General features: G+C 46.4%; 1 protein-coding gene across 2 annotated transcripts in view; it reads right to left on the bottom strand.

The window, feature by feature from the left end:
- The window catches only part of ACTR10 (actin related protein 10), a 247,924-nt gene that overhangs the window by 96,742 nt on the left and 124,715 nt on the right, over positions 1 to 26,467 (bottom strand). For both annotated transcript variants that reach the window (XM_069207450.1, XM_069207451.1), the window contains exon 12: positions 14,503 to 14,704. In XM_069207450.1, coding sequence (XP_069063551.1) covers positions 14,503 to 14,704 — 202 coding nt within the window. The remainder of the gene's footprint in view (positions 1 to 14,502; positions 14,705 to 26,467) is intronic.

Raw genomic sequence — 26,467 nt, 5'->3', positions numbered from 1 at the left:
AACTGGTGTGTGTGAAAACAAGAGCACAGTGCAAGGCACAGGGTGAACAAGTAGAGCTGGAGTCTGGAAAAATGGCCCAGCCTACCAAGAGAACAGGAAAGTCAGTTGGGAAACCAACTGCAACACAGCAAAAGAAAGGGAACCTCTCTTCTCAGGAAGAAGTTCTGCCCTCTGAGGGAACTGAGCCTTTGGAGCTTGAACCTTATCAGGTTGAGCTCTTAGGCCCAGGGGGACCCTCAAGGGAAGAGCTGTGTAAGGGACAAGAAACCTGTCCCTCTCTTGAAGGCCTTAGGCAGCAAGCTGCTGAAGAGTCCAAAGGCAAGAAAAATGGAACGCATAGGGTCTATTGGGAAGATGGGCTCCTGTACACTGAGGCCAGAGACCCCAAACCTGGTGCCACTAGGAGAGTGGTAGTGCCTCAGCTGTTCAGAGAGTTCATCCTAACATTGGCCCATGACATTCCCCTTGCTGGACATTTGGGACAAACCAAGACGTGGGAGAGGTTAGTCAACCACTTCTACTGGCCCAATATGTCCAACCTGGTTAAGGAGTTTTGCCTCTCCTGCCCCACCTGTCAAGCCAGTGGTAAGACAGGTGGGCATCCAAAGGCCCCCCTCATTCCACTTCCAGTGGTGGGGGTGCCCTTTGAAAGAGTGGGTGTGGACATAGTTGGTCCACTGGAACCTCCCACAGCCTCAGGAAATATGTATATCCTGGTAGTAGTGGATCATGCTACCAGGTATCCTGAAGCTATTCCCCTTAGGTCGACTACTGCCCCTGCAGTAGCCAAGGCCCTCATTGGTATCTTTACCAGAGTGGGTTTCCCTAAGGAGGTGGTGTCTGACAGAGGTACCAACTTCATGTCAGCATACCTAAAGCACATGTGGAATGAGTGTGGAGTGACTTATAAATTCACTACACCATACCATCCACAAACTAATGGCTTGGTTGAGAGATTCAACAAGACATTAAAGGGCATGATCATGGGGCTCCCAGAAAAACTCAAAAGGAGATGGGATGTCCTCCTGCCATGTCTGCTTTTCGCTTACAGGGAGGTACCACAGAAGGGAGTAGGGTTCTCACCCTTTGAACTTCTGTTTGGTCATCCTGTAAGGGGACCACTTGCCCTTGTTAAAGAAGGCTGGGAGAGACCTCTCCATGAGCCTAAACAGGACATAGTGGACTATGTACTTGGCCTTCGCTCTAGAATGGCAGAGTACATGGAAAAGGCAACCAAAAACCTTGAGGCCAGCCAACAACTCCAGAAGTTTTGGTATGACCAAAAGGCTGCACTGGTTGAGTTCCAACCAGGGCAGAAAGTCTGGGTTCTGGAGCCTGTGGCTCCCAGGGCACTCCAGGACAAGTGGAGTGGCCCTTACCCAGTACTAGAGAGGAAGAGTCAGGTCACCTACTTGGTGGACCTGGGCACAAGCAGGAGCCCCAAGAGGGTGATCCATGTAAACCGCCTTAAACTCTTCCACGACAGGGCTGATGTCAATCTGTTGATGGTAACAGATGAGGATCAGGAGGCAGAGAGTGAACCTCTCCCTGATCTTCTGTCATCAGACCCAAAAGATGGTACAGTAGATGGAGTGATCTACTCAGACACCCTCTCTGGCCAACAGCAAGCTGATTGTAGGAGAGTCCTACAACAGTTTCCTGAACTCTTCTCCTTAACCCCTGGTCAGACACACCTGTGTACCCATGATGTGGACACAGGAGACAGCATGCCTGTCAAGAACAAAATCTTTAGACAGTCTGACCATGTTAAGGAAAGCATCAAGGTGGAAGTCCACAAGATGCTGGAATTGGGAGTCATTGAGCGCTCTGACAGCCCCTGGGCTAGCCCAGTGGTCTTAGTCCCCAAACCTCACACCACAGATGGAAAGAAAGAGATGAGGTTTTGTGTGGACTACAGAGGGCTCAATTCTGTCACCAAGACAGATGCTCATCCAATTCCGAGAGCTGATGAGCTCATTGATAAATTAGGTGCTGCCAAATTTCTAAGTACCTTTGACTTGACAGCAGGGTACTGGCAAATAAAAATGGCACCTGGAGCAAACGAAAAGACAGCATTCTCCACACCTGATGGGCATTATCAGTTTACTGTTATGCCCTTTGGTTTAAAGAATGCCCCTGCCACCTTCCAAAGGTTGGTGAATCAAGTCCTTGCTGGCTTGGAGTCCTTTAGCACAGCTTATCTTGATGATATTGCTGTCTTTAGCTCCACCTGGCAGGATCACCTGGTCCACCTGAGGAAGGTTTTGAAGGCTCTGCAATCTGCAGGCCTCTCTATCAAGGCATCCAAATGCCAGATAGGGCAGGGAACTGTGGTTTACTTGGGACACCTTGTAGGTGGAGGCCAAGTTCAGCCACTCCAACCCAAGATCCAGACTATTCTGGACTGGGTAGCTCCAAAAACCCAGACTCAAGTCAGGGCATTCCTTGGCTTGACTGGGTACTACAGGAGGTTTGTGAAGGGATATGGATCCATTGTGACAGCCCTCACTGAGCTCACCTCCAAGAAAATGCCCAAGAAAGTGAACTGGACTGTGGACTGCCAACAGGCCTTTGACACCCTGAAACAGGCAATGTGCTCAGCACCAGTTCTCAAAGCTCCAGATTATTCTAAGCAGTTCATTGTGCAGACTGATGCCTCTGAACATGGGATAGGGGCAGTTTTGTCCCAAACAAATGATGATGGCCTTGACCAGCCTGTTGCTTTCATTAGCAGGAGGTTACTCCCCAGGGAGCAGCGTTGGAGTGCCATTGAGAGGGAGGCCTTTGCTGTGGTTTGGTCCCTGAAGAAGCTGAGACCATACCTCTTTGGGACTCACTTCCTAGTTCAAACTGACCACAGACCTCTCAAATGGCTGATGCAAATGAAAGGTGAAAATCCTAAACTGTTGAGGTGGTCCATCTCCCTACAGGGAATGGACTTTATAGTGGAACACAGACCTGGGACTGCCCATGCCAATGCAGATGGCCTTTCCAGGTTCTTCCACTTAGAAAATGAAGACTCTCTTGGGAAAGGTTAGTCTCATCCTCTTTCGTTTGGGGGGGGGTTGTGTAAGGAAATGCCTCCTTGGCATGGTTGCCCCCTGACTTTTTGCCTTTGCTGATGCTATGTTTACAATTGAAAGTGTGCTGAGGCCTGCTAACCAGGCCCCAGCACCAGTGTTCTTTCCCTAACCTGTACTTTTGTATCCACAATTGGCAGACCCTGGCATCCAGATAAGTCCCTTGTAACTGGTACTTCTAGTACCAAGGGCCCTGATGCCAAGGAAGGTCTCTAAGGGCTGCAGCATGTCTTATGCCACCCTGGAGACCTCTCACTCAGCACAGACACACTGCTTACCAGCTTGTGTGTGCTAGTGAGGACAAAACGAGTAAGTCGACATGGCACTCCCCTCAGGGTGCCATGCCAGCCTCTCACTGCCTATGCAGTATAGGTAAGACACCCCTCTAGCAGGCCTTACAGCCCTAAGGCAGGGTGCACTATACCATAGGTGAGGGTACCAGTGCATGAGCATGGTACCCCTACAGTGTCTAAACAAAACCTTAGACATTGTAAGTGCAGGGTAGCCATAAGAGTATATGGTCTGGGAGTCTGTCAAACACGAACTCCACAGCACCATAATGGCTACACTGAAAACTGGGAAGTTTGGTATCAAACTTCTCAGCACAATAAATGCACACTGATGCCAGTGTACATTTTATTGTAAAATACACCACAGAGGGCACCTTAGAGGTGCCCCCTGAAACTTAACCGACTATCTGTGTAGGCTGACTAGTTTTAGCAGCCTGCCACAAACCGAGACATGTTGCTGGCCCCATGGGGAGAGTGCCTTTGTCACTCTGAGGCCAGTAACAAAGCCTGCACTGGGTGGAGATGCTAACACCTCTCCCAGGCAGGAATTGTCACACCTGGCGGTGAGCCTCAAAGGCTCACCTCCTTTGTGCCAACCCAGCAGGACACTCCAGCTAGTGGAGTTGCCCGCCCCCTCCGGCCAGGCCCCACTTTTGGCGGCAAGGCCGGAGAAAATAATGAGAAAAACAAGGAGGAGTCACTGGCCAGTCAGGACAGCCCCTAAGGTGTCCTGAGCTGAGGTGACTCTAACTTTTAGAAATCCTCCATCTTGCAGATGGAGGATTCCCCCAATAGGGTTAGGATTGTGACCCCCTCCCCTTGGGAGGAGGCACAAAGAGGGTGTACCCACCCTCAGGGCTAGTAGCCATTGGCTACTAACCCCCCAGACCTAAACACGCCCTTAAATTTAGTATTTAAGGGCTACCCTGAACCCTAGAAAATTAGATTCCTGCAACAAGAAGAAGGACTGCCCAGCTGAAAACCCCTGCAGCGGAAGACCAGAAGACGACAACTGCCTTGGCTCCAGAAACTCACCGGCCTGTCTCCTGCCTTCCAAAGATCCTGCTCCAGCGACGCCTTCCGAAGGGACCAGCGACCTCGACATCCTCTGAGGACTGCCCCTGCTTCGAAAAGACAAGAAACTCCCGAGGACAGCGGACCTGCTCCAAGAAAAGCTGCAACTTTGTTTCCAGCAGCTTTAAAGAACCCTGCAAGCTCCCCGCAAGAAGCGTGAGACTTGCAACACTGCACCCGGCGACCCCGACTCGGCTGGTGGCGATCCAACACCTCAGGAGGGACCCCAGGACTACTCTGATACTGTGAGTACCAAAACCTGTCCCCCCTGAGCCCCCACAGCGCCGCCTGCAGAGGGAATCCCGAGGCTTCCCCTGACCGCGACTCTTTGAACCTAAAGTCCCGACGCCTGGGAGAGACCCTGCACCCGCAGCCCCCAGGACCTGAAGGACCGGACTTTCACTGGAGAAGTGACCCCCAGGAGTCCCTCTCCCTTGCCCAAGAGGAGGTTTCCCCGAGGAATCCCCCCCTTGCCTGCCTGCAGCGCTGAAGAGATCCCGAGATCTCTCATAGACTAACATTGCGAACCCGACGCCTGTTTCTACACTGCACCCGGCCGCCCCCGCGCTGCTGAGGGTGAAATTTCTGTGTGGGCTTGTGTCCCCCCCGGTGCCCTACAAAACCCCCCTGGTCTGCCCTCCGAAGACGCGGGTACTTACCTGCAAGCAGACCGGAACCGGGGCACCCCCTTCTCTCCATTCTAGCCTATGCGTTTTGGGCACCACTTCGAACTCTGCACCTGACCGGCCCTGAGCTGCTGGTGTGGTGACTTTGGGGTTGCTCTGAACCCCCAACGGTGGGCTACCTTGGACCAAGAACTAAGCCCTGTAAGTGTCTTACTTACCTGGTAAAACTAATCAAAACTTACCTCCCCTAGGAACTGTGAAAATTGCACTAAGTGTCCACTTTTAAAACAGCTATTTGTCAATAACTTGAAAAGTATACATGCAATTTTTATGATTTGAAGTTCCTAAAGTACTTACCTGCAATACCTTTCGAATGAGATATTACATGTAGAATTTGAACCTGTGGTTCTTAAAATAAACTAAGAAAAGATATTTTTCTATATAAAAACCTATTGGCTGGATTTGTCTCTGAGTGTGTGTACCTCATTTATTGTCTATGTGTATGTACAACAAATGCTTAACACTACTCCTTGGATAAGCCTACTGCTCGACCACACTACCACAAAATAGAGCATTAGTATTATCTATTTTTACCACTATTTTACCTCTAAGGGGAACCCTTGGACTCTGTGCATGCTATTCCTTACTTTGAAATAGCACATACAGAGCCAACTTCCTACAATCGGTGTCTCTCCGGCGACCGCAAGGACACTCCGCTTCTGCGCTCGAAAACATTTAATTTATTTTGTATGGGGTAAGGTATGCTCTATGTATGGGATATAGAAAATTGAATTAACTTAAATCTGGATTTCTCAATACAACTTTGTGGGCTGTGAGCCAAGCTTTCCGTTCGTTGTTAGTGATTACACTGCCTAGGTCGGTCACCCATTTAGTGCGGAGTGTGTTTGGGGATATCCCCAGGTGTGCCATCAAGCCTCTGTACAACCATCTGATTAAATGACTGCTGTGGCCCATTGTGTCCAGCGAGAGGAGGAATTCAAATGTGGTAGGTTCTGTTCCCTCCGGATCTCATTATTTTCGAATATTGCGTAATACTCCCACAAGTATGAGAAAAATTGTGTCAGGGAACCCATGTGTATGTATAAAATCGGAGTGTGAGACAGCATTGACACCCTCATGGTTTCAGAGTGCTCCCAAGGTTCTAAACGCTGAACCACTGCAAGACGGATACCTCTCAGTGGTATGCTCGAGCGTATGAGATGGGCGTATGTGTATAACACAGTGCCTTATGCCAATACACTGTAGCCACTTGCAATATAGGGATTGTTGCGGGTGGCTAGTGTGCCAAGGCACAGCAACCTATGCAGCTGCCCATTTTGCACCTGAGTGGGCATGAAGCCCGTTTCATGTAAGTTATATCCTGCTAGCCAGTAGGCCATCCATTGCAGCTTGCCAGCCACACAGTACGCCTTGAGATCAAACCTCTCATGTCGCCTTCCAGTACTGATAACTGCAATTTTGGCAAGCTGTACCTGCGACACCCCGCCCCCATGTCAGCTCAGTCAGTAGGGTGTTCAACATGCAAAACTCCGAGGCTGGGACCACCACAGGCAGATTAACAAAGTAGTAGGAGGACCATCTTTGCCAGTGCCATTCTACAAGCTACAGAAGGGGGCAGTGTAGTCCAAAAACGAATTAGTGGCCTGAGGGAGTTGATTGCCAGTGTGAGATTACTTTCTAACACATCTCAGGGGGCACAGTAAATGTGGATTTCTAAGTAACCAAATGTATGTGTCGCTATTGGTATCAAGGCACCCCAAACTCCAACATCTCTTGCCCCAGGTCTGTCAGGAACGCGAAAGCACAGGATTTATCAGCATGGACCTAAAGGCCGGAAAGCCATCTGAACTCAGAGGTCTTTCAGCTATGCTAGACAGATCCTGTCGTAAGTCCATAAAATAGAGAACCATATAATTAGCATAAAGTGAAGTAGCCTGGGTCACATCTTTGACTGGAATGCCCCATTCTGGTACATCCTGACGTAACAGCTGCACCATGGGCTTAATCGCTAATACAAATACCCGGGGAAATTGTATAGGGTGCGGAGATGCACGCTCCTGTTTTTGCCCTCGCTGTAGGTTGAAAATATAGAAGCTGTACCCATTTGATGTAGGAGTCAGGTACCTCGTAACATGTTAGTGTGGCAAGCATAAAGTCCCAATCTAGCGTATCAAACATGTGGCGGATATCTAAAGATAAACAGCTAGCGTGTGGATACTGACCATAGGTGCTGTCTATTATATGAAACAGATGCCGTATATTCAACGAGGTGTTTTGTTTTGGCACAAAGCCGCTCAGATCTGTGTGAATAAGCTGTGGCAGGTGAGGAAGCAGGCATTTCGCTAAGATTTTGCTCAGGATTTTGTACTCTGATTTTAAGAGGGACACTGGTCGGTAAGAGGCCAACTCTAGGGGGTTCTTGCCTGATTTTAACAGGGATGTGACTATAGCTTGTGGTGTTGTCAGGGGTAGGTGTCCCGCCCGTAATGAATCCAAGTATAATTTTTCCAGTTGTGGAGCCAACTTGTGCAGATACGTTGCAGAAAACTCAACATGGAGTCATCTGATCCTGAGTTTTATTATGGGCCATCTCCTTAATTGCTTCCTTAATCTCACCCACTGTAATTTTAGTTACAAGAGTTTCTGGATCTGATACACTTTTCCTCGACAGGAACGTGTGCTACTCAGGTATGCGGCCAGTGTGGCGGTAGGTGGAGCGACAGGGGCACTGTAGAGGTCAGCATAAAAATCCCAAAAAGAGGTGCTGACGTCTATCTGCGTGGAGACTATGCTGAGTTAGAGAGTGTATGGCAAGTATCAGGGTTGGGGATTGGGTGGGGTTAGGCGAGCTAGTAAAGCGCTGGCCCTGTCAGCTGCAGAGTGAGCCCTTTGAACATAAGCTCGGTGGTCTATTGCTCTCAATCGTTCTAGGCCCTCTGCATGTATTATTCTAGCCCCCTGTAGTGGTGTTGGGTCTGCTTCCCCCTGACCACTGTCTCTTCTATGTGGGTCATTGTATGTTCTACCTTTCTGAGATTCGCTAGGGCTTCGTGTTGAGCCCCCTTCAATGTGCCGATTGAGGTGCCGCGAATGACTACCTTAAAAGCTTCCCACTCGTGTAGTAGTGCTGTAGCTGTCCCCATATTTTCAAAAAAGTTGTTGTCTATGGTTTTCGCCAGCGATTCTCTAAAGGAGCGTCTTCTAGGTAAGTGGGCTGTAGTCTCCAGGTGGGTATGAGTGTTGGTATTTTGCCCATTGAAGTGTCAACTCAGGGGGTCATGATTGAAGAGTATCTTGGCGAGGTAGGTGATGTGCATTACATCAGACAGAAGTTGTGGGGAGCACAGGAATCTATCTATACTCATATGCAGCATGTGTGGGTAAGAGTAGAAATAGTACTCCCGGAGCCCTATATTTCGTGCCCGCCAGGCATCCCCTAGTGACCAGCCCGGCATCCACTGTTGTATGGACACTGCTTGCCATATTGCCACTGCGCCAGGTAGAGGAGGATGGGAGCGATCCAGGGAAACTTCAAGTACTGCGTTAAGGTCACCAAGCAAAACTCATGAATGTTGCTCTCAATCGGCTAGGACAGTCATTAAGTGTGCTCTATAGGCCTCCTGCTCTGCGTTAGGTGCATACACACAGCCCAATATCAAGGGTTCCCCATCCAGTGTGCCCTCAATGAGAACATATCTGCCCTGCGTGTCTACGCACGTCTCTTGTGCTGTGAAGAGTACTCCCACCCTGAACCAGATTGCAACTCCTCGGGCATAGGCACAAAAAGCTGTGTAGAAGAGTTGGCCACACTCCTCTTTTGTAGCTTTTGCACCTCAGATGTCAGGAGGTGCGTTTCCTGTAAATAAACTATCTGTGCATGTCTCCTATGTAACTGTGCTAGCATTCTATGGCTCTGGTGCAAGGTGCACAACCCTCTCACATTCAGGATGTTATAGGAGGCCGTACCCGGTGTCATAGTGTGATATATGGTGACCAATATAGTGGGATCTGCATCTAGCCCAGTCCATTGCATATGTAATCTAGTAGTGGAATAGGCAACTTGCATTAAACATATAACAGTCCAATTCTCGGTCCAGCGCTGTGTTGTTGTTCGACCAAACTATGTATACAACCTCAACATTTTATACAACAAACAACTTGTGCCTACGCTCATGTGGGGGTTGCAAGCCACCAGTTATTAAAGCAGTCCTCACTCTACAGCAGGGCTGCAGCTACAGCTACAGCGTCATGGGGGGGGGAGGGGGGGACTACCCAGACTCATGGCCCCAAACCAATCTATGTACTGTGGTCTTGCCCATACAACCCAATAGTATGGGAACCGTGTGACATTAGGAATTGCAAATAACCTTTTTTTAGCAACACAGAAGTCATTAATTTCCCCACACACTGTAATAATGGAGAATATCTGTAAATAGAGTGTGATAGTTACAGTCAGCCCAGAACGGGTAGATCTGCTCCGTCTGGGTATATGTTACGGTCAGCCAAGAAGTTCAAGATCATTAGCCATTGAGTCAGATTCAGAAACACTGTCTTTCGAAGAGCTGGAGCTATTCAGATTGGTATTAGTTCGGAATTGGGAAGCCGATTTGAGCGCCTCCAGGTAGCACAACAGTGCCTGCTGCGGCGAGGGTGTGGTCTCTTGGTCTATACCTAGACTGGTAGCTGGCTGACGATTACGCCATCTCCTCCAGGGCTTGGGAAGATCCTGGATCACATTCACCAGCTTACCAAGATTTGGGACGTTTTGGTCCAGCCACTTGCAAACTGCTTCCGGAAAATCAAAGAAAGTAGCCCGCTTGTCATAAGATTCTGAGCTTCGCAGGGAAGAGCAAAGCGTATGGTAAACCAGCTGCTCTCACGTTTTATTGCTTGGAATGAAGAGCGCTTCTGCTGAACCAACATGGTGTAGTTGGGGAGTAATACAATTTTTACATTTTTTACTAGAATGAGGTATTTCTCCCGGGCTCTCTTAGCAGTACATCACGGTCCCTGTAGTTGAGGATTTTTGCCACTATGGGTTTGGGAGGCATTCCTGGGTTAGGTTTTTAAGTGGGAACCCAGTGGGCTCTCTCGACCACAAGTATTTCAGAGAGGCCCGCTGATGCCCCCGCATTCAGGAGCCAGTTTTCTCTGCATTGTGTCAGCATTTGGCCCTCTGTTCCCTCTGGAAAACCTAAAATTCAAATATATTTTCTGTGAGCGCTACCTTCAGCGTCTTCCGCAAGCTCCATAAGTAGTTTGATTTGATGTATTAGTTTAGTGATCTGTGTGGCATGATCTTCTTTAGCAGGTCCCAAGATAGAGACAGTGACTTCGTTTGACTTGACTCTATCCACTAGTTTGCGGTGTTCGTCTTTAAGTAATGATATATCAGTGGTAATCGCTCCCATCTGCTGCTCGATGGCGAGTCGGGACTCCCTTATTTCCAGCAAGTTAAGGTCTAACTTGTCCTGGGGTGGGGTGCAGCTAGTAGGAAGGATGCAGGACACTGCGATATGAGTCGAAGAGCCCTCCGAGTGCAGGAAGCAGGAGCGTGTCGGGGAGCTCTGCGCTACGGTTTTGGATTTAATTCTCCCCATGACTGTCACCAGTCAAGCATGTTCACCTCTCAATATCCAGTGCTAGTGGTGTTATGCCTGTAGTGAAGAGGTACTGCCAGTCACTCCCCAACACCACACACTGTGTACGATACTAAGATGTTGCCTCCACCATTCGATGCTCCGTCAATGTGCCCAGCTACAGAGGACCCCAGGCCACACAAACAGAGGGAGCTGTTCCCATGTGCCACACTGCGGACTTTACTGAGTCTGGTTATGCACTGGAGGGGAGAATGCCTAGGCGGCAATCGCAGGGCCACCAGTAGCAGTATGTGGCGGTACAGCTCTGGCCAGTACTTAATTTCAGCGGTGGGAATTCCTCTCAGCAACAGGCCCTGAAATCAGCACCACGGTCCCCCGAGGACGACTCAGAGGGCCTCTGCGACACACCGGAAGTCAAGTCACCTGCAGGTTAATAAGGGTCTCCCATCATTGTGGCACTACACTCCCTCCACAGGGCCGCCAACGCCAGACCAGGCCCACCAGCCCAACAGAGGAGTAGGCCGACAGGCCCACACTTGCTGTGCAGGCCCTTCTGCTCCCACTCACCCCCGGGTAGAGATCGCCAGCCGCAGCCAAGTCTTCCTCCCGACTTGCCAGGCACCTCCAGGAGAGGAGCAGGATCCTGCGGGTCTGCCCGCCACCACCAGCACCACTGTTCGGTATTACAGCTCCACCTCACTGCTGCTCAGGATCAAGCTGCAGCACCCGGGCTGGCACACAAGATGGTCGATGGGCCTCACGGCGCCTCTGTGTTCTGTGCCTCCAATCTGTCCGCTGTGCCATAAGTGAACAACGGCCCTCCGATTACAGAGGCGACCTCACCCTCCAGAGGCCAGTCGCTGCCACCCTAGGCCCCACAGAGGCGAGGGTCGACGGGCCCACCCTGCTCGCTCTCACCACCGGGCCAATGTCATCCGTATGAGCTGGTTCTCCTCGCGTCCAGTCCTGCACTGACCGGGGCAGAAGCAGGGACTTTTCCTTCTCTGTTGTCGCCAATATCGTTTCCCATGCACCGGCTCCACACACCAACCTCCAGCGCCAGGGTGGATCACCTGTGCCGGCGTGTGGCAGCCAAGCTGGGTCTCGCTCCATATATCAGCCACGTTGCAGCGCAGTCAATAATGACCGCCCCAAGACTTCTGCCAGAGCGGCCACCACAATCCCACTTACAGGCTGAACCGTGGCACTACAGGGGAGTGCTATAATGATTTAATCGGGGCTGTGGCCACATACTAATGCAGGATTAACAAGGATTTCTGGGGCCCGGCCCAGGAGCCTCAGCGCTATGCATCTGCCATCTTGGATGGCTAGTCACGTCGCCGTCGATGTCAAATGTGTACTTGATGTCAATGGAAGCTTTACAGTGTATGGGTGCTTGTCAGATGTGGATTGTCTCAACGGTCTATGTGTCGACGCTGAGGAATGTTGCCAGCGTTGACTTTACTGGTGAAGTCCGCTTTGGCATTGGGGAATGCCTTGACGTTGACTGGTGATGTTTCTTCGACATGGTATATCAAATGTGTTCCAACGTCGACGGATGAGCAGACCCCATGTTACACTATGTCTTCGATGTTGACAGCAAACAGAGTGGAATTTTTCTCAACGTCTTACCTCTCAACATCGTCCAGGATCTCGTTTTCTTGTGTTCCTCTTTCTCTGTGGGGTGTATTTGACCCAGAGGAGGGGTCTTTAGAGGAAGAATGATGTTCCTCAAAGCATACTGTTGATCCGCTCTCCTGCAGTTGATGAAGCCTGATCTCTGTGTTGTTCAAAATGTGCTTGGAAAGCTTCTGGCAGTAATGACAGGAATCAGAACGATGAGAGTCTGGAAACCATACAATACAAACTGCATGAGGATCAGTTTGTACTTTTTTCTTGCCACATGAAGGGCACTTCACAGAGTGAAGGCATTTTTGGAAAGAAATAAAAGCTATTTTCTGTCAAAAAACAGGCTAACAGTACAGTAGATACTGGTAGCTGTGAATGAAAACCGTTTGCAAAGGTTTGAAAGGTTTTAGTATGATCTTTCGGACAAAACAGTCAAAACCGGAGAGCTCAATGCTCCAGAATCCTAACTGAAGGTGCAGGAAAAATTAACTGATCTAACTTTCACCCTTGGGGCATGATGGGATGCAGGTGTACTGTGATGTTCTTAATGGCACAGTGCCAGTTTTATGCTATCTTTTCCAGTGGCAGCCTATTGGTTAACAATGTCACATATTTCCTAAAGTTTGAGTAAGATTCACCTTTCAGTATCAGCCTTAAACATTTGTACTCATAATAAAAAAAAGGGAAATTAGTCTGGCTGCAATCGAAACCTGAACGCTCAATGTGTAAGAACTATAACTTCTTGTTTTTTAACCTATTTTTTGGCCCTTTACGGCCTCTCTGGGACTGCAGGGAAGCCTCCAAAGGCCGGTCCCATTGTTTCAGCAACAAAGGAGCTGCTTTAATCAGCAGCTCCTTGATTGGTGAAGCAAACCTTTCATCTCTTTTCCCTGCACACAGACCTGTGTGCAGGGGACAGAGATGAAAGGTCCGGTTTTTGACAGCAGGACAAACCGGAGTGTTTTCTGTGACCTGGCTGCAGCTTCAAAGCTGCTGCCAAGCCACAGCTAAATCCCAGGGTTAGGCACCTGGGGACATAGCAGCAGCCGGCCCTACAGGATGGTGGTCTCCAGGACCATTAGTGGGTGGACCCCGCCATTGAAGGTATACCCCGGGGAGGTGGCGGTCCCCGGGGCTAATGGGTATACAAAACGTACCCCGCCTTTACATTATTTATTATATGAACTGGGGATGTGGTGGTCCCCGGGGCTGCAGGAGGGCCCTGCACCCCCCCCCCCACCCCCCCACAACTCACATTAATTTCCCTGAGCTGTGGGAAGACTAGGAGGGCCACCTATTAAAAAACAAAAAAGTGCTCCTGGGACCTGGCACACATGGGGCTTAGTTAAAAACGAGAGCCTGTTTACCGTGGATTTGCAACACCGGCGCGAATTTGCAGTAAAGATTATAAAACAAAAAATGCTTTTTAGACCTGGGAGAGAGAGAGGGTTCCTTTGGGACCTTAGCACCACAGCTTAGGTGTCAGGGTGTTTGTACCCTTGCCCCAATTTCTTTTTTTTTTTCCTGGGACTCTAGGTGCTGACAGCCAATCAGATCTCCGCACGAGATCGGGAGGGACGCGAATCCTTTGCATCCCTAGATATACAAATTTGGATTTTCTTTAATTTCTCGAAATCTACTGAACGGATTTACACCAAAACAAAAAAGATCGCTTTCTGGACCAAGACCTACCTTTCTGCCAAATATGGTGCAATTACGTCCAGTAGTTTCGACCCTATCCCTGTTCAAAATCACTATGGAAAAATTAACGGGGAAAAAGTGTTTAAGGGGGCCCCCCTTTTTCTCTCCAACCCCTTCTCCCCCCTCCTGCCCACTCCCCCCAGACAGATCACCCCCAAAACCTTCCAGACAGCGGCACAAGAGAACATTGTATTTTCTTGGAAAATTTTGAAAAGATTTGTCAAGTGGCGCCAAAGTTATTTGCAAAACAAAAAAGGTGTTTTTTAATAGAACCTTGATCGTAACCATAACTATCAAGTGATGACTGCCACTTGGTAATAGAATATTTAAGAAGTGCTCTTGGGTCCCCACGCGTGGGCGGGACTATTCAGTACTTAAAACTATTAATGAGGATCCCCTGGAAGAGAAACTTCATTAACCTCTCTATCACTCTCAGTAAATACATTATATATTTTAGGTATAATTTTTTGTCAGCTCTTACCTCCAAGCCATGCCACGCAATTTGGCTTTGCAGGTGGATTGTGAATTCTGAATGTCTTGGTTGCTAAAGCCTCTTTGTATTTTGGTTTTTCCACTAAATATCTGATCTCTGCCATTAATCTGTGCAGAAATCCAGGTAGCATTGCAGTGCCACCTATTATTACCAGGTTTTCAGCCAACTGCTTCCTTGTATCTATTGGACACTATAGAAAATGATACAAAGAAAAACGTATGCATAAAGTTAACTTTAGACAACATGTGAACAAGTTACAAAGAAGCATTTTTATCACACCTGTACTATGCGCTATATGCACTCAAGAATAGTTTGTACAGCAAGGTTAATACCAGGTTGCATTAAAGTTTTGATAACAGTGTCACACTGATTACAGTCAACAGAAAACTACATCTCTTGAATAAGGCAAACACCACAATACTGACTCCTCTCAATCTGATAACTCGATACAGAACTATGATGAATTTCATTTCTGGGTTAGTTATATTTATTAATGATATGTAGGAAGTTGGCTCTGTATGCACTATTTCAAAGTAAGGTATAGTATGCACAGAGTCCAAGGGTTCCCCTTAGAGGTAAGATAGTGGCAAAAAGAGATAATACTAATGCTCTATTTTGTGGTAGTGTGGTCGAGCAGTAGGCTTATCAAAGGAGTAGTGTTAAGCATTTGTTGTACATACACACAGGCAATAAATGAGGAACACACACTCAGAGACAAATCCAGCCAATAGGTTTTGTTATAGAAAAATATCTTTTCTTAAGTTTATTTTAAGAACCACAGGTTCAAATTCTACATGTAACATCTCATTTGAAAGGTATTGCAGGTAAGTACTTTAGGAACTTTGAATAATTACAGTAGCATATATACTTTTCACATAAAACACAAATAGCTGTTTTAAAAGTGGACACAGTGCAATTTTCACAGTTCCTGGGGGAGGTAAAGTAATGTTAGTTTTTGCAGGTAAGTAAACCACCTACGAGGTTAAGATTGGGGTCCAAGGTAGCCCACCGTTGGGGGTTCAGAGCAACCCCAAAGTCACCACACCAGCAGCTCAGGGCCGGTCAGGTGCAGAGGTCAAAGAGGTGCCCAAAACACATAGGCTTCAATGGAGAGAAGGGGGTGCCCCGGTTCCAGTCTGCCAGCAGGTAAGTACCCGCGCCTTCGGAGGGCAGACCAGGGGGGTTTTGTAGGGCACCGGGGGGGACACAAGTCAGCACAAAAAGTACACCCTCAGCAGCGCGGGGCGGCCGGGTGCAGTGTGTAAACAAGCGTTGGGTTCTCTGTAGGTTTCAATGGGAGACCAAGGGGTCTCTTCAGCGGTGCAGGCAGGCAAGGGGGGGGCTCCTCGGGGTAGCCACCACCTGGGAAAGGGAGAGGGCCTCCTGGGGGTCACTCCTGCACAGAAGTTCCGTTCCTTCAGGTGCTGGGGGCTGCGGGTGCAGGGTCTTTTCCAGCCGTCGGGACTTTAGGTTCAGGCAGTCGCGGTCAGGGGGAGCCTCGGGATTCCCTCTGCAGGCGTCGCTGTGGGGGCTCAGGGGGGACAACTTTGGTTACTCACGGTCTCGGAGTCGCCGGAGGGTCCTCCCTGAGGTGTTGTTTCTCCACCAGTCGAGTCGGGGTCGCCGGGTGCAGCGTTGCAAGTCTCACGCTTCTTGCGGGGATTGCAGGGGTCTTTAAATCTGCTCCTCTGTAACAAAGTTGCAGTTCTTTTGGAGCAGTGCCGCTGTCCTCGGGAGTTTCTTGTCTTTCTTGAAGCAGGGCAGTCCTCTGAGGATTCAGAGGTCGCTGGTCCTTGGGAAAGCGTCGCTGGAGCAGGTTTCTTTGGAAGGCAGGAGACAGGCCGGTAGGTCTGGGGCCAAAGCAGTTGGTGTCTTCTTTTCTTCCTCTGCAGGGGTCTTTCAGCTCAGCAGTCCACTTCTTCTTGTAAGTTGCAGGAATCTAAATTCTTAGGTTCAGGGAAGCCCTTAAAAACTAAATTTAAGGGCGTGTTTAGGTCTGGGGGGTTAGTAGCCAATGGCTACTAGCCCTGAGGGTGGGTACACCCTCTTTGTGCCTCCTCCCAAGGGGAGGGGGGTCACATTCCTATCCCTATCGGGGGAATCCTCCTTCTACAAGTAGAGGATTTCTAAAAGTCAGAGTCACCTCAGCTCAGGACACCTTAGGGGCTGTCCTGACTGGCCAGTGACTCCTCCTTGTTTTTCTCATTAGCTCTCCTGGACTTGCCGCCAAAAGTGGGGGCTGTGTCCAGGGGGCGGGCATCTCCACTAGCTGGAGTGCCCTGTGGCATTGTAACACGAAGCTTGAGCCTTTGAAGCTCACTGCTAGGTGTTACAGTTCCTGCAGGGGGGAGGTGTGAAGCACCTCCACCCAGAGCAGGCTTTGTTTCTGTCCTCAGAGGGCACAAAGGCTCTCACCGCATGAGGTCAGAAACTCGTCTCTCAGCAGCAGGCTGGCACAGACCAGTCAGTCCTGCACTGAACAATTGAGTAAAATACAGGGGGCATCTCCAAGATGCTCTCTGTGTGCATTTTTTTAATAAATCCAACACTGGCATCAGTGTGGGTTTATTATTCTGAGAAGTTTGATACTAAACTTCCCAGTATTCAGTGTAGCCATTATGGAGCTGTGGAGTTCGTTTTTGAAAGACTCCCAGACCATATACTCTTATGGCTACCCTGCACTTACAATGTCTAAGGTTTTGCTTAGACACTGTAGGGGCATAGTGCTCATGCACTGGTGCCCTCACCTATGGTATAGTGCACCCTGCCTTAGGGCTGTAAGGCCTACTAGAGGGGTGACTTATCTATACTGCATAGGCAGTGTGAGGTTGGCATGGCACCCTTAGGGGAGTGCCATGTCGACTTACTCGTTTTGTTCTCATCAGCACACACAAGCTGGCAAGCAGTGTGTCTGTGCTGAGTGAGGGGTCCCCAGGGTGGCATAAGATATGCTGCAGCCCTTAGAGACCTTCCCTGGCATCAGGGCCCTTGGTACCAGGGGTACCAGTTACAAGGGACTTACCTGGATGCCAGGGTGTGCCAATTGTGGAATCAAAAGTACATTTTAGGTGAAAGAACACTGGTGCTGGGGCCTGGTTAGCAGGGTCCCAGCACACTTCTCAGTCAAGTCAGCATCAGTATCAGGCAAAAAGTGGGGGGTAACTGCAACAGGGAGCCATTTCTTTACATGATACAATACAATATGGTAAATATCCATTCTAAATGTAAATAAAGATACCTCACTCGTACCTCCAAAAGCTTGATAGTGGAACAGGCGAGGCTTATAGGACCTTGATATCCTCCTTTAAGACTATGGAATGGGTCTTCTGTCCATAGCTCACTTCTGTCATCTCTGTCGGACCCCCTGTTCACCACAGAGAGAATCCACAAACTAAGAATGTCCGGGAGAACTAGGAGATACCATTATGTGAGCGCTTATTAAGAATTTGGGGGCATGTTGGTACAAGTGCCAGAGACACTGGCCATAAAGGTTCACACAAAGGACATTGTCTGGCAAGAAGTCCTTGGCCTACTACAGTGGGTCCTGTGATTTTTGGTTTCTCTGGAGACTTGAAGACGACACACCTAAATGTAGGTATGATTTGGAGTTTTGGAATACTATTACACACTTGCATCTTTGTGTGCAACTGCATTATATTTCTTTGTAAAAGATTTGCTACACTGCTGGTAGCACTGGGCCATACTATAATGATCGAGCTTTGTCAAATTCCCTTGTCTTGATTTTGAGTTTCTGAATGCTTGTTAGGCAAAGGAAAAGACACAAAAACGAAAGAGTAAGTGCTGAAAGATATCAACATTGACATAACAAATGTCACCTTTCCGTTGAGAACTCTTAGTGGTGTTTAGGAAGACTGAAGACCATACTTAATAAATTCCTCCATCTGTGTTCCTGGTTCAGTTGCTCCTCACTAATCATAGCATTTCCAATCCAAATGCAGAGGTATGAGGAACGGAGGGAGGATTAAGAGACTAAACATGCCTAGACTTTGAGATGATTACTGGACACCAATCCAACATTACCTTTAACATGTTGGGACATTGGGCTGGAGATAACACACTAGAGACATACGAATTACGCTGTACTTTTCAATGCTCATATCTGCAGCCTCTTCTACAGACTCATGACCATTGATGAAGGGAATGCAGACCCTTTGCAGATTTCCTAGCAAATAAAATAGTCTATTGGGTATACTCCTGGAGCTCCAAGGTATAGGACTTCCTAAAAGCATCCCAAAGGAATCAACCAAAATTACCATATGCAGTTTTACACATATGTACAGTGTTTATATTTAATTATTTTGTGTTTATTGTTAGTGATTTGTTTCAGTCTTTGTGAAAATGTCTGTAGTTTGCAGACCCACCATACTATGTCTTCCATTTAAACTAAAAAGAGAAACCCAGTCAAAAGTAAACATATCTACCTGAAAGCCAAGCACAGACATAGACTATCACATAGAACAGGATTGTACAACTAACTGTGGCAAACTCTCCAAAACTATACTACACACAGCAGAAGGAAAGGTAAATTACCTTTAATATTAGTTTTTATCATATTTCCTTCAAAACATTAATAAAAATTAAATACTTCTGCCTTCGTGCAGGATCGCATTAGATTTATCTCTCTATTAAAACTATTTTTTCATATTTTTCTTACAAAAATATACATGGTTATATAGGAAAGCAAGACTGTTTTTAAACAAAGATAGCAACACTGCTGGTAAAACTCCTTCCTTTTTACCTTTTTAAAAGGAAGAAGATGAAAGGAAAAAGGTTATTCAGGCCTACAACCTAATAAGATGAGCCCGCTGACTTATTAAGGAAGCAAACTCACACCATGGACCCAAAATGCAGGGCAATTCCAGATGCATCCATAGCTTTCCTCAATCGAGGCCTCTGCATGTCAGTAGTTTTCTCTCATAAGTTAATCTTTTTTAAACGAGTCACCAGACCTTACTTGATCAACCTAAAAAAGAGCTTTAGGATTACTACGGGTCAGGACTTTGGCTCTATCCACGTGTTCGTGTACAGGAGTAGCTTTTGACTGGGCCGAATACTGTGTTTCCACAGAAATAGAGCTTCCCCCAAAGCATCTGTGTTTATTTTGTTTGTTGATCCAGCTGCCTGAGCTAGCAGCAGTGTGGCTACCTTAGAGAACGCTCACTAATGCACATAAAGTATCAAGCTTACAATCGGACTGAGCTTAACCTAAAAAGTCTTAGATAAAGTAGTTAATTAAGAGTATTTGTTTTCCTCTCGTAGAAGCAAATATGAGGTATGCTTTGCTGTTTTCTTGGCCAGCAGGTTTTGTTTCTTTTTCAGTCCAGCAGCCCTCCTTTTCCCTTCCATCACTAACTTTACACTTCAGAGTGCTGTTTTGTTTGTAAGTATGGAATGCCCCTGTCTAATGCATTTTTACATACTTTAACATGAAAGAATAGTGTTTTTTGTTTTTAATTCCTACAAAATCTTTTTTTGCTTTGGAAAATTAGAACACAGCAATTTGCCTAGCCCCTGGGTTCAGAAATGCAGGTGGTATGAGATGTACTAATGTTTAGGAAATAAAACCCCAAATCTCTTTTAATCGGTTTAAAAATATGGATTTTGAAATATGTATCTGTTATTTATATAATAGATGCATTTGATACTAGGTCATATGAAAATGCCCTCCCGAAAAGCACTTTTCCAAACTGCAAGTTACTACACAGCCAACTTTCATGGTGTCTCTGCTACATGCTGAAATTAGTTTTAGCGTGATGCTTAAGGGAGAATCATGTGGGAAAATGCATACGAGCTCTCTACAAAACATAGTTCAGCATAATCTTAAACAATACTTATGGAACTAGCAGCTGGATAACCTGCAGAAAATATTTATAACTATTTGTTTCCAGATGCAAGATACATAGAATAAAAAATGAATTGTTATAATGGCAGCAAGATAAACAGGTGGAAAGGGTCAGAAGATTATTTTTTTTAGCTGGAATTTAACACCAGCCCGATCCATAGAACGGTGGATGCATATAAGGCATGGTTGAGGGGAAACCTAGTGGGTTTCTCTGCTGCCTGGAACAAGGAGAAGAGGCAGAAGAAGGAACAGCTGGAGGCAGATATCACTAGACAGGTGGCAGCCTTGAATAAAGCCACTCTGGGGGATGATTCAAGAGCTAAGTAAGGGCTAGCCTTAACGTAACACCAGCTAGAGTTCAGGCTGATGATGGAGGAGAGAACGCTCATACAATGGGAGGCAAGCAGGTTGGGGGGATTATGAATATGGAGAGAAGTGTGGGAAATTGTTGGCCTGGAAGGCAAGAACGGAGAGAAACATGTGCAGGATAAGGTATAAGGATCCAGCATACTGGATAACAAAGAAATCAAACAGGAATGTCATAGTTTTTTCAAACTTGTACGCAGAAGAACTATCTTGTGATACAGAGAAGTTAGGTAACTGGCAGATAAGCAAGCACCTACCTAAGATCAGTTAAAAAAGTTTAAACCAGGAGACCACTGGGGAAGAGATTTTTAACACTATTAGGAAATCCAAAAGACGTAAATAAGCTGGCCCCTGATAAGATTCCAATGAAATATACATATTCTAATAAAAGGAATGATCCCGATCTGGATAAGACTGTTCAATTCTATCCTACTGGTCGGGTCACCTTTGACCGGGTCTTGGAATGAGGCAACAATCTCCCCGATATTAAAACCTGATAAAACCCAGTAAAAAGTCAGTTATACAGCCCAATCGCCTTGCTGAATTGCGATTATAAGATCTTTGCGAGTACTTTGTCTGTAAGGTGATTGAGTGCTCATGCATCAAGATCAAAAGGGATTTCTCCCGGGTAGGACATTACAGGAATTGACAAACTCCTTGATAGGTTCTATACATTTGGCAATAACATCAGAAACCTCTTTAGTCATTTAAACACTTGGCGCAACCAAAGCATTCGACAGAGTGAATTGGGAAGTTTTGATAACAACTAAGAAACACTTTGGGATAGAAGACGCATTTCTTAAAGTTATCAAGCAAATTTATAACTCTCTAAGGGCCCAAGTGCTGGTGAATAATAATTTAATGGAGCTGATCAAGACACAGAGAAGCACCAGGCATGGGAGTCCACTATCCCAGCTCCTCTGACTTATAAATAGAACCCTAGAACCCTTAGCCGAAAGTCTAAAAAGAAATGAGGAAATTAAAGCCTTTTCCATCGTTGATTTCTTGAAGAAAGTAGCATTATATGCTGATGACTTAATGGTGTACACCTCTGAGGCAGAAAGTGCCATCTTACAAACCACACTAAGAACGTTATTTGGGAAATTCCCTGGATACAAAGTCAACAAATCTAAGTCAGAAATAATGACCTGGAACGCATACTGGGAGGGAGTCGAGCATAAAAGAGAGATGAGATACCTAGGAATAAGAAATGCAGGACTTGGGACAGGGGTCTAAAAACTGGGGGGCGGGCCCCCTAGGAGGGACTCAAGTGATTCCCCGGGGGCACCAGGCTCTGGCCAAAAAAGCATTATACTTATACCAGTGTTTTGTTTCAGTGAGCAGTTGTTAGCCACTCTGTAATGGGCCATCACTTACATCTTTTGTCATTTATATCGTGGTTGGGAGAAGGTGTCAAAAAGGAAGGGACTCCAAATATTCTTCTAACCCCTCGTGCCCATTTCTAATAATCACACTGTGGATCCTTTTACATGTTCCTAAGGCCTGCCTTACCAGAATGATATGTCTGGCAATCACAGATTTAAAATTGCAATTAAATATGTAACAGAACTTAACTGCAATGTTCAAATAAGTGTAGACATATTTAGACTTAGTCTAGACATATTTAATCATTGGCAGCTTAATAAAATAATTGTGACAAATTTTGAGGGGGGCTGAGGCTTAGCCTTACCGATACAGAGCTCTACTGCTAAGCATTTCAGTTGAAAAACTGCAGGATGCTTCTCCTCCACCCTAACTAATTATCAGCAGGGAGTATGTATAGAGCAATGTTAGCTGGCTAATCAAGGGAGGGTTACTCCTATAAGTTCAGTGCACCAAAGTTTTTTAAGGAAGTGCAGCTGAAGTGCCTTCGATCTGCTGCAAGCTTATGTTATGAGATTCAATCATTATTGAGGATTCATTACTACAGTAAGCTATCGCCAATTTGGAACTCCTAGCTGTAAGAAAGACTAACTTGTGAGGCCTTTGAGAGAGAGAGAGAGTGGCATTTACAAATGGGGGCAGGTAGTGTAAGATTGTAAGGGATTTCATGGAACACCTGGCAAGAAATCAGCAAGGGTACATTATCCAGATTTATGTACTATCAGTTGACTGCCAGGTTGGGGACCCAAATATGGATTTATGTAGAGACCCATGCAATGGAGGAGGATCTTCGGGAACCCCTCATTAAAAAAAAAAAAAAAAAAAAAAAACAGAAGTAGCGCTTAGGTATCATCATCTTTTAAATGCAGCAGATGAAAACATGAAATCGCCTCATCATGTCTGGGATGGATACTTTCCAGATGCAAGGGTGGCAAGTATCTTGGCGATTTCTTTATTCAGTGGTGAAATCTGCTGCCTTAAAGAACCACCACTTTTTCACTCTACACAGAGCCTTCTGATCGCAGACGAAGCTGGCCAAATTCAACGGAAGTGGTCAAGTGAGGTGCCAGAGAAGTGCAAATCAGGCAGCAGAAGACGTTCATTTATTTGTGACTTGTCCGGCTCTTAAGGCAAAAAGTGGGTAAGGCAATATCAGATCTTTCAGGAGTGATGCTGGATGTAAGCCTGACGGTAATTTTATTTGGTGTACTGTGGAAGGAGGGGAAAGCCGTTAAGTTGGCAGCAAACCAAACAAAACTAATTTTCTTTCTGTTTCTCCTGGCAAGGAGAGAAAAATTTAAAAAGTAGCGTCAACCTGAGGCTCCGGCGTGGGGCGAGTTGTGGAGCGAGAAAAGAAAAGTGAGGAGGAAAAGGGAAAGGTACAATCTTATTTCTGTGGCCCAGCTGAACTTCGGTTGATGGCAGAAAACCTGTCCAATGATTACACCTCCTAAGTCAGTATCGGAACGGGAGGTACCACATAGACCCGAAGTCAAATTACTGACTAACTGGACTGTCTCTATCTTGGAGCCAAGAACAATACATTTAGGATACTTCCGTTCACGGGAGAGCTCTTTCCGAACTTAAATGAGGACAAAAAAAACAAGGAAGAATCGTGTGGGAAAATGCATAGGGACTCTCAACAAAGCAAAGTTAAGCATAATCTTAAATGTCTCCGGTAGAACTAGCAGATGGATAACATGCAGAAACTAGGTGGCACTGTTTGTTCCCAGATACATAAGATACATAGAATCAAAATGAATTGTCATTAAGGCTGCAAGATAAACAGTTGCCAATGACAGCAATACCAGTAGCAGAAACCGTATACTATTTGAAGCATCATGGTGCTGAATAGGCATGAGAATGTTATTTGTCAGGCCGCCAGGTAAATATCAGAGGACGTTATTGAATTGGCTGTTCTGTGTTAGAGACAGTGGGCTAAGGAGCACTGTATGGGCGTTAGCACTGAAATAGCCAGTGCTGCTGCAGCATTGAGGCCATCTGCAGATGTATATGAGAGTCTAAGCATTGCAATAGCAGTCACAGGTGCGGGATAGAGATACATTAGGTATACTGTGTGCAAGTACAAACACCGACAAATCAAGGGGTGCTTCTGGACAGGACATAGGGGCACTGGCGGAGTTAAGCACTGTGAAATGTTGCTGCAGACTTAAGGCGCATCAGCTGTACTGTTTCTCTATGCAAGATGTGTAGGTCAGGTGTGCACTCCTGGAGCTGAGTGTGGGTCTTTTTTCTGCAAGAAGAATGAGATACATTAGAAGAGGTGTGTGTATACATAAGCCTAAGCACTGTAGCAGTACCCCCGACCGATGCTGTTTTGTTTTACATCATCCTATAGGTTTCCTTTATTTTTGTCTAATTTGCCGTGTCTCTTCAATGCGGAGAGAGGTGTTGAACGGCTTCCCAGCGCTCAAGTATAACGTGGCCCACTGTGTGTTACACATGCACCAAATCCAGCAGACAACCTTTTTATTGACTGTTTAGTATTTAAATAGCAAACCCCAAACCATAAAAGAGTTTAATTTAAAAAGGTGACACTATACTGGAAACCAGAGAGGCATATAAATTAAGGTCAGAAATTCAGATAGAATGTTCAGTATTGACGTAGGCAGATAGAGCGACATTTATGTATATCTTTAAGAGTCTGCAGGTTTCTAGGTTAGACCCATTATCCACTAGATTAAACTGCGTTACTTTTAATAAGCATAAATCAAACCCGATCATCTTGCAATCACAAAGTCCTTCTTGCTTCATTTACATTCTCGGCACACCTCAAAAATGCCTGCCCCTAGGAGCGTGAGCAACAACCATGTCCATCATCAGATGTGCACATTTGCTTTTTACTGCAAGACGTATGGCCTGTTTAAAGGAAAAGAGACTATGATAGATTCCCTGGGTGTTTGCGTGAGCACACTCGCAGGCTAACCTGTACTTACAACCGGGCTGTGAAGGAAGGACTCTTTACACCATGTGGTACTTAACAACCAAAGGAGGGGACCACAGTAGACACTCACGTTTGGAATCACTGTTTGGGGCTGTTAAGCAGGTTTGAGGAATTTTGTAGTGTAGGCTTTTGATACTGAAGTCTAAGCTGGTTGTGCTATGCTAATTGGAACTGGCCCCTTTGTAGTGAAGTCAGCGGCATTTGACAAAGTGCGTTAGCACATCTTCAGGGGTAGAAAGGGCTATATATTAATTGCTTGATAATGCAAATAAAATTTGATTCAGTGTATTTACGTAGCTCCTAAGAGAATTCAAGACAAAGCATCAATCCTTTATGTAATACAGGGTAAAGATAACCCACTTAGTGGCTAAACTGTGCAACCAGGAAACCCAAACCTGGGATGAATCCAAGCTTCCACCCTTGACAAAATTGTGTGATTATTCCACTGTGCCTCTTTTGCCTTTATCATTACATGTAAGAGCATGGTGAAATGCATCAGTTCAGGGTGTGTGCTGTAACAAAACTTCCCTTGTCTATAATGCTCTCTCTATGCTTTCCTCTATCTATATTACAAACATGGACCACATTTTAAGCTGCACATGATAAAAACCTTGTCCCTTGGTTCACCAGCGGCAGAGCGGAAAGGGGTGGCATCCGTGGTCAATGGTGGGTACTCATTTTGGATGCTGCAGACTCCTATGTGGTTGATTGTATGTTGGTTTCCAGTTAATTCTATTCTTTCCAGCCATTGTGATATAAGTTTACCCCGGACAAAGTAGCTGTGTCGAATCAACATCATTATTTGGAGGAGTCTTGTATAGATACAACACACTTTCAACTATGAACAAGCTATGGTGTAGCATCAATCCAAGTTCAGCCTGTGTGCAATATACATCACTTTGGAAACCGTGCTTCATGGTTTACAAACAGCCGACTCTTTATGCTCAGCTGCTTGTGAGAACCACCACTCACTTTGTTTTGGAAATGTCAAAAGTGACAGTGAATGAGGTGGCAAGAAAAGGTGACCCATGACCCTAAGCCATTCAAACCTCTCTGGGCCCAGCTGCTGTGGCTACCCCATGCCTCCCTCAGCTGAGCTCAGTCATCATCTTCCATCTGGGGTCTCTCCTCCCGTCCTACTTCAGGAGCAGTCTGTAGGGCAAGGGTTAAAATGCAAAGCGCCTTACGGTAAGATTCTGTGTGCCTTAAATTACAGATCCATAACCTGAATACAGAATGTAATAAAAGGATGAGATTTGTGGCTTTTACAGAGAGCCTACCCAGCCTTCGATTGGTCTCCTAAAAGCAAGAATATTAGAAATACTTTCTTACTCTTCAATGTTTTCAAGGTTCACTTAAATTGTATACGTTCCTTT

Source organism: Pleurodeles waltl, chromosome 9 (assembly GCF_031143425.1).
Source record: "Pleurodeles waltl isolate 20211129_DDA chromosome 9, aPleWal1.hap1.20221129, whole genome shotgun sequence".
NCBI lineage: Eukaryota > Metazoa > Chordata > Amphibia > Caudata > Salamandridae > Pleurodeles > Pleurodeles waltl.
The sequence above is the reverse complement of the archived record's forward strand: the minus strand, read 5'-3'. Positions and strand labels throughout refer to the sequence as shown.